Consider the following 12049-nt stretch of genomic DNA (forward strand, 5'->3'; position numbering starts at 1 on the left):
ACTACTACAATTAAGTACTGATAAAACGCAAGTAGCAGGAAAATTTGGCCCCAAAGTGCCGCCAACAGACCTTCGGCGGTGGGGAGCCGTGGTCAGCGAACCAGACCCCGCGGGCGACTCTTCCTTCCCTCCGGCCAGGGGTCAGACCTTTCCCCCATCACTTTCGACGCGAGTGAGGGGATCGGGGCCAGGAGCGCACGCTTGGCCTAGGGCGGCGCCCGAGCCGCGGGGCATGGGGTCGCCAGCCGCTCCCCGAGCGCTCTCCTCGCGGAAGCCATTATTTCCAGCAGTACCAAAAGTGTGCGCCTTCTTCGGAGGGCGGAGGTCAGAGGCCGTGCACCGCCTCCAATCGACGAGACCCTCACCAGACCCTGTGGGACCCGGGACCCCCGGAGCGCCGGGCAGCCCGAGCCGCGGTCTGGGCCCACCCCCGAGCTCCCGGGCGGGCAAAGGGCGTCCATGGCGTCCGCGCTCGCAGCTCGCGCCCGCCGCGGGCGGTGCCGGACCTCGCCCTTCCCCACCGCTCCCCTCCCCCTCCGGAGCCCGCCGCGGCTCCCGAGGCGACACAGCCCGGACCCTCCATTCTCTGCCCCAGTGTATTTAACTAGCACAACCTAACCGGCCGCTCCCTCTCGGTGACAACCCTTCCTCCCGACAGACGGGCCCAGCAGCCAACCACCGGCCAGAACTGGCGTGCGTCCCGCTCCCCGTCGGTGGCGGCCTCGGTGGGCGGGGCTCGGGCAGCTAGCAAGTTAAGTGGAACCACGGCTGACGTGAGTCAACAAAGGTCACGTGAGGCGTGCAGGCCGCGCCGATTGGCGGCGCCGGCCGGGCGGGGAGGGGGGGGGCACGGCGGCGGCGTGGGGTTCGCTGTGTGACACAATTACAACAACTTTGTGCTGGTGCCGGGGAAGTTTGTGTCTCCACCGAATCCCCCCCGTGCCCCCCAGCCCTGCGCGCTCCGGCCGTTCCCGCCGTCCCCGCCCGTGGCTGCTCCCCGCCCGCCCCCGCGATGTGACCCTACAGCCGAGCCGCCGCTGCTGCCGACCCGGGGGCTCCGCAGCCCCTGCCGCCGCCGCCTTCACTGCCGCCGCGTTGGGATTTTTCGTCGCTGCCGCCCGCGGCGGAGGAGGAGGCGGCGATAAAGTTGGTGTGCCGGTCCCGCGCGGAGATTGGGGGCGTCGTTGCGGGCCCCGGCCCGGGGGGTGTCGGCGTTGGAGTTGTGAATTCGCTGCGTTTCCATGAAATCCTGCGGAGTGTCGCTCGCTACCGCCGCCGCTGCCGCCGCCGCTTTCGGTGATGAGGAAAAGAAAATGGCGGCGGGAAAAGCGAGCGGCGAGAGCGAGGAGGCGTCCCCCAGCCTGACAGCCGAGGAGAGGGAGGCGCTCGGCGGACTGGACAGGTACGGGCCGCCGTCCCCCGCCCGGTCGGCTCCGGACGGGCCGGCGCCGCTCTCCGGGGAGGCCCGAGCGCGGCTCGCCTCTGGCGGCGGCGGGGCGGGCACCTCGGCTTGGCGCTCTCCGTGCCGTAGCCGCTGCCGGGGCCTCGCGCTCGGGCAGGGATGGGTCGGTAGCGTTCCCGGAGCTTTAACGAGCCGCGTGTGTTTCTTCCCACAGCCGCCTCTTCGGGTTCGTGAGGTTTCAGGAAGATGGCGCCAGGACGAAGGCCCTACTGGGCAAGGTAAGGCAGCTGCGGGCCGGAGCGCGGACACGGTCTCTCCGGCCGGCGCCCGCTCGCCCCGGGCCCCGCGGCCGGGCCAGCGTTCATTGTGGCCGCGAGCGATGGCCGAGGGGCTTCCGGAAGACTATTTCCTGCCTCTGCTCTCCCCCACCCCCGGATACCTCGCTCGCTTCCTTGCGAAATCGCCCTCTCCTCTTGTAGCTGGAGGAACAGAGACGGCAGCGCTCTGGGGCCGAGCTCAACTGGGTCGACAAAATTGCCTGTTATTTGATGGCTTTTTGGGGGTAGACCGATGATCTCCGAGTTGCCTGTTTAGGGTCAAGGGATCGTAAATGTGTGCACATCCCTCCAGATGTCCGACGTGCTTGGCTCCCGTGGTTTTTATTCTTTTCTTCAGGCAGGCTGTTCGTGATGTCTGCTGTTAACCAAACGTTTGGGGCTTTCTTGTGACCCTGCTCCCAGAAGGGGGAAGTTGCACGTAGTTTAGGGTGGTGAAGAGTTTGCATTGGGCTGTTGACATGTATCTCGATTGGTATGTGTTTTACCTGAAGTTAGGTGACTTGTTTACTTTTTGTGTCTTTCTGCCGTAGAAATCCTGCAGTTATTTGTGAATGTGTTTTCTTCTTGGAGCCTCGTTTCCTGTGTGTCTGACAGGGGAGGCCAGGGGGGATTCGGGGTGTAGTCTCTGTTTATTTGTGTGGAAAGTTGTTGGCCCTGTCATTTAGTTAAGTAATGGCTGCTCCTATCGGCCCAAGATGGCGGGACAGGGTGGGAGGAGAAAGTGAAGGAGGGGGGGTTTGGGGGGAGGGAGGAGAGGTAAACATGGAAATAAATAGTAGCGATGAATAGGCCTCTCCTTCGGGGTGTGTAGCTCGATGGTGTTTAATAAAAATTATCCGAGATTATTTGCATATAGAATTCTTGTGCCTTTCTCAAGCTTGGAAGCAGCATTCATAAGCCTGCTAAATGCTTGTCAACCTGTAGCACATTTAGTTACCCATCCGTAAGCTATTGAACAAAGGCCGTGGAGTCTTGGTCTGTCTGCATCAGTTTGTCTCCTGACCAAAATCTGATTGAAATATTTGTATGCTTTCTTCTTAATTGGGACCGTGAAACTTGGAGTGTGTGCGATAGGTGTTGCATCCCTGAGACATTTTCTTTTCTAGCTGAAATCAGTAGCTTTGCATTTGACACCTAGCTTTATTGTTGCACTTGAGAAGGAAGTTTGAAATGACTAAAGCCTAGCATTTTATTCTTAAGTTGATTTTTTTTTTTAGTTTACTTGTCCTGAATTTTTGTCTGTAGTTTGGTGTAGGAGAGTTCCTTTTATCTGTAATTACACTTCTGTTTTTGTTTCAAAGTAACTAAGTATAAGGGGTTTCGATCACACATAATGACCAGAAAGCTGAACAGAAATAATCCTTTTCAGTAAGCTCAGCCCCTTTGACCGATATAGATAACTTGAATTAAACTTTGACTATGTAGGTATTAATTGCCTTCATTAAAATTATCGCTGGAAAAATGAATCGTGACTAGCTCTGAAATGATTTAAGCATCAATGACTTAAGCCTTGAAATTTTTTTTCAAACTGAGTAAAGTATTTTATTTAAAGATATTTGACTACTGTCAAAGTTGTCATTCCGAAAGATTAAACAAAATATTTAAATTTAAGGAGCATTACTTTATTTTGTAATGATTATTGCCAGTTTAGTAGGGGGTTGGTAAAATTGTTTGCAGAGATAATTCATTTGGAAAAGTTTGGCCAAATCTATTGCTTTTGGTTATGGTAATGAAGAAACAAATGGAATCTGATGTTTTATGTGGATGTGTAAAATGCTAGTAGGTGATTTCATGTCTCAGAATGCTCATATATAGGTGGATTCACCGTGGATGGTGCTTAACATTGGATTTCAGATTGTAATATTGAGCCATGCAGCTATTATGCACTATTGAGTTTAAATTTTAAAGAATTGAGCACTTTCAATTTTTTTTTTGTGAAAGTGTGCATTACTTTCTTGATGTTTGCATACAGTAACATCTTAAAAATGAGAAACTTGAGAAGCTTTATTATGTTTTGGGGAAGAATTAAGGTTTCATAGACTACTGGGTAATTTGATAAACTACTAAGTGTTTTGTTGAGCTAAAGAAAAAAAATTTTCATTACTTCAGACTCAATGCCTGTGAGGTCCTACCTATTTAGATCAAGACTCATTAACCTTAACATTAAAATAACATGTTCTGGAGTATGTGCTTGCAACCTCTTGCGGTTCTTGCTTAGATCCTTGTGAGCGTGAACATACCAGTGAAATGTATAATGTAAAGCTTGACATTATATAACCTCACACTATGTGTTTGAATTGGGTTCTGAATAGAATGAATGAGCTAGAGTCCTGTTATAGGAAGTATTGAATTATTTAGTTTCATCCATCTTTTGAACAGTCCTGGGAAACAGTATTTTTTTGTGGAATGTGGAGCTATGTTGGTTTCAGAATTCTTATTCTCTGAAAGTCTTAAAAACAAGAGTTGTCTTTTCTTTGTTGGGGTAGGTTCAGGCTACTTAGCTGAGGGTAGATAATGGAATTGAATAACTTCCAGGATTCTCTTTTTAGCTATGATTTTTGTCATTACTCCCTCCCACCCCCCCACCGACAAATTTGGCATAGACCTTGTATAACTTTTTTTTCTTTCTGACAGAAACTTAGCTATTATTACTTGTTTTCAAAAATTCTTGTTCCTTTCTGTATTTTTGGATCTTTCTTTCAAGTTTTTTTATTCAAATTTGTAGGTTTTAAAAAAGATAACTCTTGACTTAAAAGCTTCAGAAAGTTTAAAACATTTAGTAAGTCTCTCTTACTTGCCCCTAAACTTATATGTTCCTTTTCTGGGTGTGAGGATACTTTATCCAAACTGCTAATTTCTCTTAGTCTCTGAATGTTTTTATAAGATTCATTTATATTAGAGTCATTGAACGAATTTTTGTTTGTACCATTGCCATTTGATATACAGTGCTTGGGATTTTGGATTAAAAATATAAGTTAGTATTACAGTGTATTATTTTTGTAGTACTGTCTTTAAAATATCTTTAAAAGATTGTAAACAGCAAGTGGTGGGTTAATCAGTTCTTGAAATATAGCATGTTCTTGACTACTTTGCTCTTTAAACTAATGCTGACCATTAATCTTTTGGTAACATAATAATTCAAGATTCTTATTTTTTATTACAGTGGAGTTACCGAAAAGTAATTAAGAAGTGCAACACTTTAGCAAAAATTAACTATGGTGACTTTTTTAGTACATTTTTGAAAATCTTTTGGGTTAATTTTATTTTCAGTTGGATAAGGATTTGAGTTATAGTATAATATGTAGTAATATATAGCATAAATACAGTAAGAGTATAAATATAGTAATACTGTGAAGTATATTTATAGTAATAATGCTAAAGGGCTGAGGAATCTTATCTGTGTCAGAGAACAGTTGCTAAAATACATAGTTGTTCATTTTGAAGTATTTTTGTATCGTTTTTAAGTTTGTCCTAAATACTCAATTTTGTTGGAACTTTTTTTTTGTAATTCTATTAGTCAGTAGAAAGATTATGTAGAATACCTAGAAGAAGTTATAGATTTAAAAATATGTGTGCTTTTTTCCCTAGGAAATAATTAGTATTAAAATAGTTGGCATTTTTAAGGTTTTGGGTAATGGAAGTGGTTTAAGATCATTAAAGCATATATTTTCCTAAATTTGGTTTGCTTGCCTGTAGATGGTAGGGGAAAATTATTAGGTTAGTTCTAGAGGTGGCTTCTTTTTTTGTGAGGAAGATCAGCCCTGAGCTAACATCCATGCCAATCCTTCTCTTTTTTTTTGCTGAGGAAGACCGGCCCTGAGCTAACATCTATTGCCAATCCTCCTCCTTTTTTTCCCCTTTCTCCCCAAAGCCCCAGTAGATAGTTGTATGTCGTAGTTGCACATCTTTCTAGTTGCTGTATGTGGGACGCGGCCTCAGCATGGCTGGAGAAGCGGTGCGTCGGTGCGCGCCTGGGCTCTGAACCCGTGCCGCCAGTAGCGGAGCGTGCGCACTTAACTGCTAAGCCACGGGGCCGGCCCCTAGAGGTGGCTTTTTTATACTATAATATTCGGATGTTGATGATGTTTAAAATTATTCTATATTATGTGGTGTTTTTTGTTTGCTGGCACTTAAAGGGATATATTCATTTCCAGTGCTAAAGAAGGTTAGTGTTTGGATTACAAAAGTAACCACAGAATAATATTATGCTTTGTGTTTGAAAATTAGGTCTTTAATTTGATGCGTTTTAAAAAGTATTTTTCTAGTTTGGAAAGTTGTCTTGTAAACAATTATAGTCATTATTGTTTATCTGGACAAAGTCAGGCAGTTACTACACATTTCCTAAAATTTTGATACATCCCTGGTAATAAAGCCATAGTAAGAGATTACAGAAAATGTTTGTATATCTTGGCACAAATGAGAACTGCAGGAACTTTCTAAGTTCTGGCTTTCTTTTTCATTGGATAGCTCTTTCTTTAGAATCAATTACAAATGGAAATGACGAGGGAACATTTGACTGCCACCTCCAGGTATTTTAGGTTGTTAAGAAAAACTTCCTGAGAGATGAGTTTTTGTGACTTAGGTGGTAAAGTGGAGTGATGGGCCATGCTCTTTAAACCAAAGTGAAGGTTTAGTGCTTGGCTAGCTACAAAGTAAAAAATATCTTTTTCTGACTTGATTGTATAACATTTAGTTTTTATTTATATAGTACCAGTATTACTTTGCAAATTTGAAGGGATTTTTTTTAAGTTTATTTTTACTTTGAGACTTGTGATACTTTGAGCTCTTTGAAATTGATGTTGATGACTGATAACACTGTGCATTATTAATATTTTTGAAATGTGGTATCCAGAGAGAGAATTTATGTTACGAATACACAACCAGGTTGTCTAAGAATTGAAATGGTGGTTAGGTTCTTTAGGGCCCACGTGTATTTATTTGTAGACTAGTTAATTAATAGAGTTTATTTAATGAATGCATAATTGACAGTCTTATGTACTCATAGTGAAGCTTCACATATGATTGTATCAGTTTTCCATATTGGTTTGTAATTTGTTGACAGTAAATTAGAACAGCAAATATTTGAGTGTACACTAAATGCAAGTTTTCTATGCAGGGAATATGAAGATAACATAGATATTTCTTGCCTGCGTTGAAAACTTACAGTTCCCTAAGAAGGGTGAGATAAGTATAAGGATGTCTACACAGGAACATCAGTGGCAGAAGAAAAGTGTGAAGTATCCTGAAAGTTTATGATAAAGGTCAATTTAACAAGTTATATGTTAGAATGGCTTTTTTTTGCCACCCCTAAAAACATTGATTAGCAAGTATGCACAGAAGCAGTCACAGGAACCTGTTCGTGAAGCTTAATGAAGTCTCAGCTCTTTGTCCTTGTAGGCAGTCTAACAAGGACCTTGCTGGAAAGGTGCATTGGAGGCACATGTAGCAATATGTTAGCAGCAGTGGGCATTAGCCCCAGAGTACCTGGTCAGTGACCAGAGTACCTGGTCAGTGATGGAACACAGGGCTGAATGGGACTCCTAGACTACATGTGCACTCTGGAGGGTATTGGATCCTGGGTTTGCTGATTCTTAGACCTTCTTCATGCAAAAGTGGAGGTTCCTTTACACTGTTTCTAGTGAAGCCACATTAAGTTGAACGTTACTCATTTCACTGATGAAAACTTAACTTCTAACACCCGTCATGCTACCTCGGACTGAAGTAAAGGCAGAAGAAACATTGCCTCTGCAGAGTGCCATCCTGGCTTGTGTTTTCCTAGAGTCTCTCATTTTTAGATTTGACTATTCCTAGACCATGTATTCCTGATTTGGGAATTTCAAAAGTGAACTAACAGTCTCTGGATTTTAAATTATTAGAATTAACTTCACAAGTTAACTGATAGTTGCTAGGTTAAAATTAACTAAAACGCTGGAGACTCACTGTATCCTGATGCATTTTATTTTTTTCTTAAAACATTTAATGAGAATTTATATTATATAACATATTCTGTGTCAGACACTTAAAACTAAAGTTTTTCATTAAATTTTTACAATACCTTTGTGAGTTAAATGGAGGGTGTTCACATTTGCGAGATGCTGCAGAATGGCTTCTGGGCTAGCTTAATTTACAGACAGCCTATTCCATTTGTCCAGGTATATGTTTCAACAGATTATGCACTTTGAACACCAGACCCCAGAAGAAGAAAAAAAAGAAGACCCTGCCTGCTAGCTCCTCATGCCTGGGACTCTTACTATCTGGACCTTATTTCCCTGGATGGGTAGTGCTGGAGGTGGGCAGGACATTAATGGTTCCTGCAAAACACTACTTGCTTTCTTGGACCTCCATTTTCAGTTAAGTAATTTACTCTTGGGGAAGTTGTAAATTCAGTTTCCAAGTTCTACCCTAGATTGGGCCTCAGTAGAATGGCTCTTATTAATACGATGGGGATTGTTTCTTTATTGTGTTTCTTGGAGATGGTGTTTCTTGATTTCTATATTAGCAAGGAATCTTTTAATTTTGTTTAGGAAAACATAATTTAGAATCAGATTTTTAGCTTTCATCAGATGTTCAAAGGATGATCTGCTGTGTGTTCTGTCCCTCTCTAATCTCATTTTGTAGTGATATTTACTTTTGTTATGGATTCTTAACTTGGAATCCTTGAGTGAGTGTTCATGAGTCAATTTAAGAAATTCTCTGGGCCGGCCCTGTGGCTTAGCCGTTAAGTGCACACGCTCCGCTACTGGTGGCCCGGGTTCGGATCCCGGGTGCACACCGACGCACTGCTTCTCCGGCCATGCTGAGGCCGCGTCCCACATGTAGCAGCTAGAAGCATGTGCAACTGTGATGTACAGCTATCTACTGGGGCTTTGGGGAAAAAAAAAAAAGGAGGAGGATTGGCAATAGATGTTGGCTCAGAGCTGGTCTTCCTCAGCAAAAAGTGGAGGATTGACATGGATGTTAGCTCAGGGCTGATCTTCCTCACAAAAAAAAAAAGAAATTCTCTGACAAAGTTTTGGAAGGATACTCAAGAAGTAGTTACATAATGGTCATCTTGGAGTATAAAACAGCTCTAGGGTGAGGAGAGGGAGGAGATATTAAACTTTACACTTTATAGATTTCTTTACTGCTATTTTTGTTTGTTTATTTTTTAACCATAGACACGTATTACTTTAAAAATAATACAGTAAGCACACTGATAGTACACCAGAGTTATATTTTAGTTATTAAAAATGGATTTGATACTACCATGTGTATAGTTCGAGATACCTGTAAAGGCTTTGTTGTCAGGTTGGGATACTTCTGAACTTGATGGTCCTTCAGTGGGGATGGGGTGAAGGAAGTAGAGATGTACCCTATTAGGTCCTATTTCTCTGCATTTTAGGTGGCTTCATGGTAGTCACTGTACTCATTCTTCATTTTGATCTTGAGCATCTGTTTCCTTGATGACTTTACATTTGGGCCAGGTTTGGCCCAGGCTGACATTTGGGACCTAATTCAGAACTATAAGCTGGAAGGGTGGGAGTAATCCTTTATTTAGACAGTTTTAGGTTCTCAGCCAATATGTGGACTGTTTGCTGCTTTCTTCTACAAGCTTTTATTTATTTATTTTCTCTTACGCATTTCTTCCTTTTATGCTGTCTTTTTGCTGCTCTTTAATTGCTAAAACTGTTGTCATTCAGTTGTGAGTGTATTCTTATATTCTTTTTGTAGTTTTGTCTGTAGTAGTATTTTGTCTGTGTTAGAATAAATAAAAGTTGCTGCTGCTAAGTTTATTCTCAGGAAGAAAGTTGGGCTTTGTTATCGTTAAGAGTATTATATAAGGTCATCTAATTCATTTTAATTTAGAACAATGGAAGAAACCCTTTTTAGATAAAGGGTTGTTTTCAGACTATAAATCTATTACGTTATGTTCATTAGATCTTTCTCTTTTTAAAAAAACAGCTTTTTTTAGGGAAAATTTCCAGTATTTTCAAAAGCAGAGAAAATGAACCAACCAACCAACCATCACTGATCATTACCCAGCTTCAACAGTTTTCAACTCGTGACCAGTCTTGTTTCATCTGTATTTTACCCCTCACTCCCATTATTTTGAAGGAAATCTCAGACATTAATCACATCGTTTAATCCATAAGTATTTAAATCTGTCTCTGAAATAGAGCCACAGTGTCGTTATTATACATAAAAATAATTTCTTAATTTCAAATATCCATGGGCCTTGTTTTTTTGCCATATGAAAATTAAGAATTAGTTGCTTGGGAAATGAGTAGAAAACAGATATTTAGCTAAATGTATGTCAGTTCGTTTGTATTTTAATATTGTGGTAGGATTCTGTGATAGAATAGTACACAAAATGTGACAAAAGAGATAATTTTTCCTAAGAACTTCATGAATCTTAGTTGCTTGAGTCTGTTTGGATAGTTTTTGTATTTAGGGAAAATTTGTTTTTAAGATATATTAGTTTGGGCCGGCCCGGTGGCTTAGCGGTTAGGTGCGCGTGCTCTGCTGCTGGCCCCCCAGGTTCGGATCCCAGGTCCGCACCGACGCACCGCATCTCCGGCCACGCTGAGGCCGCGTCCCATACAGCAACTAGAAGGATGTGCAGCTGTGACATACAACTATCTACTGGGGCTTTGGGGGGAAAAAATAAATAAATAAAATCTTAAAAAAAAAAAAAGATATATTAGTTACATGTTTTAGGTTTTTAAATTTCAAGTATCAGAATGAGAACTAGGAAAACTTTTGCTTTGCTTTGCTTGGTTTGTGAAACATTTGCTGAACTGCTGTGAGTGAGGGACTGTGCCAAGTCCTGGAGCAACAAGTAAGACCTGGCCTCTGCCCCTGCAGTCTCTGGAGAGAGATGGACAGATTGAGTGATCATATGATGTAGTAAGTACAATAATCAAAGTATATGCAAGGTGCTATGAGCTCTCAAATGATGGAGCAGTTAAAACATAAACTAGCCACAGAATTCTCAACATTTTGGAGCAGTTAATTTTGACTGGAGAAGTGGGTGAGGGAAACTGCGTAAAGATGTAACATTTGGTCTTGGTTATCAAACATGAATAGAAGTTTAGCAAGAGAAAACAGAGGGCAGAGAGTTACAGGTATGAAGTTAAATGGTGTCTGAGGAATTGTTAATAGTCAAGTGTGGGTAGAGGGTAGGGTGACTCAGTGGGATTGGGAGGAGTTAACTGGGCATGTGAGGGCCCCCATCACTATAGGCCATAGGATGTATTGGGGAGTCACTGAACTCAACTCTCTAATCAGGGGAAGTGACATGACCAGAAGTAGGTTTTATGGGAGTATTACTAGCAACAGTGAGAAGGATAAAGTGGAGGGGAAAGGAACCTAGTTGTGAAGTATTGATAGATAGCAATGCATGGATTTTAGTGTAGAATTCTGCTTCTGCCACTTACTAGATGTGTGATCCTTGGGCAAATTATTTCATCTTTCAGAGGCTCAATTTTCTCATCTGTAAAGTGGAAGTGGTAATAGATTTCTGGCAGGCTATTGCATTTTGTGTTAGGAAAAAAAGGTACATAAAGTGCCTGGCATTGGGCCTGGCATGGAAGGTGCTCAGTACAAAATAAATGTTATTAACATCTTGGAAAAGACAATTAAGTTTAAACTAAGGCTGTAGTTTAGGAATGAGGGAGGAAATAGAGGCAGATATGAGATCTCTTGAAAAGGGCTTTCCTTGACTTTCATAACATCTCACTGGCTTTCCTTTTGTGTCTCTGACCACATCTTAGTCTCCTTTGCAAGGAGATTCTGTTCTAGGTCTTCACTCACTCTGCTCCCAACTTGTATGTATACTTGACTGCTACTTGATTACTTTACTTGGGTATCTTGAAGTCACTTTAAACTGAACATATGCAGACTGAATTTATCATTGTCTTTGATGTTCCTTATCGATACCCTTGCCAGAAATCTTGGAGTCCTCCTTGACTCCTCTTTTTCTTAACCTGTCAAGTCCTAATAGTCACCATATCTTGTCATTTCTACATCTTAAATCTCAAATCTGTTTCTCTCCATCCTCACTGCTACCATCCTAATGGCAACCATGATCCTATCTTTGACTTTTGAAGTAACTTCAGGCAATTTTCTTGTATAGGTATACTTGCGCATAGTACAAAATTGAAAAGTTACGTAAAGGATATTACAGTGAGAAGAAAATCTCCCTCTCACACCATCTCTCAGTTACTTAGTTCCTATTCTCAGGCAGCCACTGATAAAAGGTTTATTGGGTAACTTCATATTTCAACACATACACAAGCATATTCTGTTGTATTTTTTTTCCCTATACAAA

General features: G+C 42.3%; 1 protein-coding gene across 14 annotated transcripts in view; it reads left to right on the top strand.

Moving 5' to 3' along the window:
- The first annotated feature begins 884 nt into the window (after positions 1-884).
- The window catches only part of KDM6A (lysine demethylase 6A), a 200495-nt gene continuing 189330 nt past the window's right edge, over positions 885-12049 (top strand). For 7 of the 14 annotated variants that reach the window (XM_058535691.1, XM_058535690.1, XM_058535692.1 and 4 more), the window contains exons 1-2: positions 886-1402; positions 1617-1680. In XM_058535691.1, the coding sequence (XP_058391674.1) occupies positions 1242-1402; positions 1617-1680 (225 nt within the window). In that variant the 5' untranslated portion in view covers positions 886-1241. Of the gene's footprint in view, positions 1403-1616; positions 1681-12049 lie in introns of all 14 variants that reach the window. The other 7 variants (XM_058535694.1, XM_058535695.1, XM_058535696.1 and 4 more) reach the window with 2 other exon arrangements.

Source organism: Diceros bicornis, chromosome X, assembly GCF_020826845.1.
Source record: "Diceros bicornis minor isolate mBicDic1 chromosome X, mDicBic1.mat.cur, whole genome shotgun sequence".
NCBI classification, from domain to species: domain Eukaryota; kingdom Metazoa; phylum Chordata; class Mammalia; order Perissodactyla; family Rhinocerotidae; genus Diceros; species Diceros bicornis.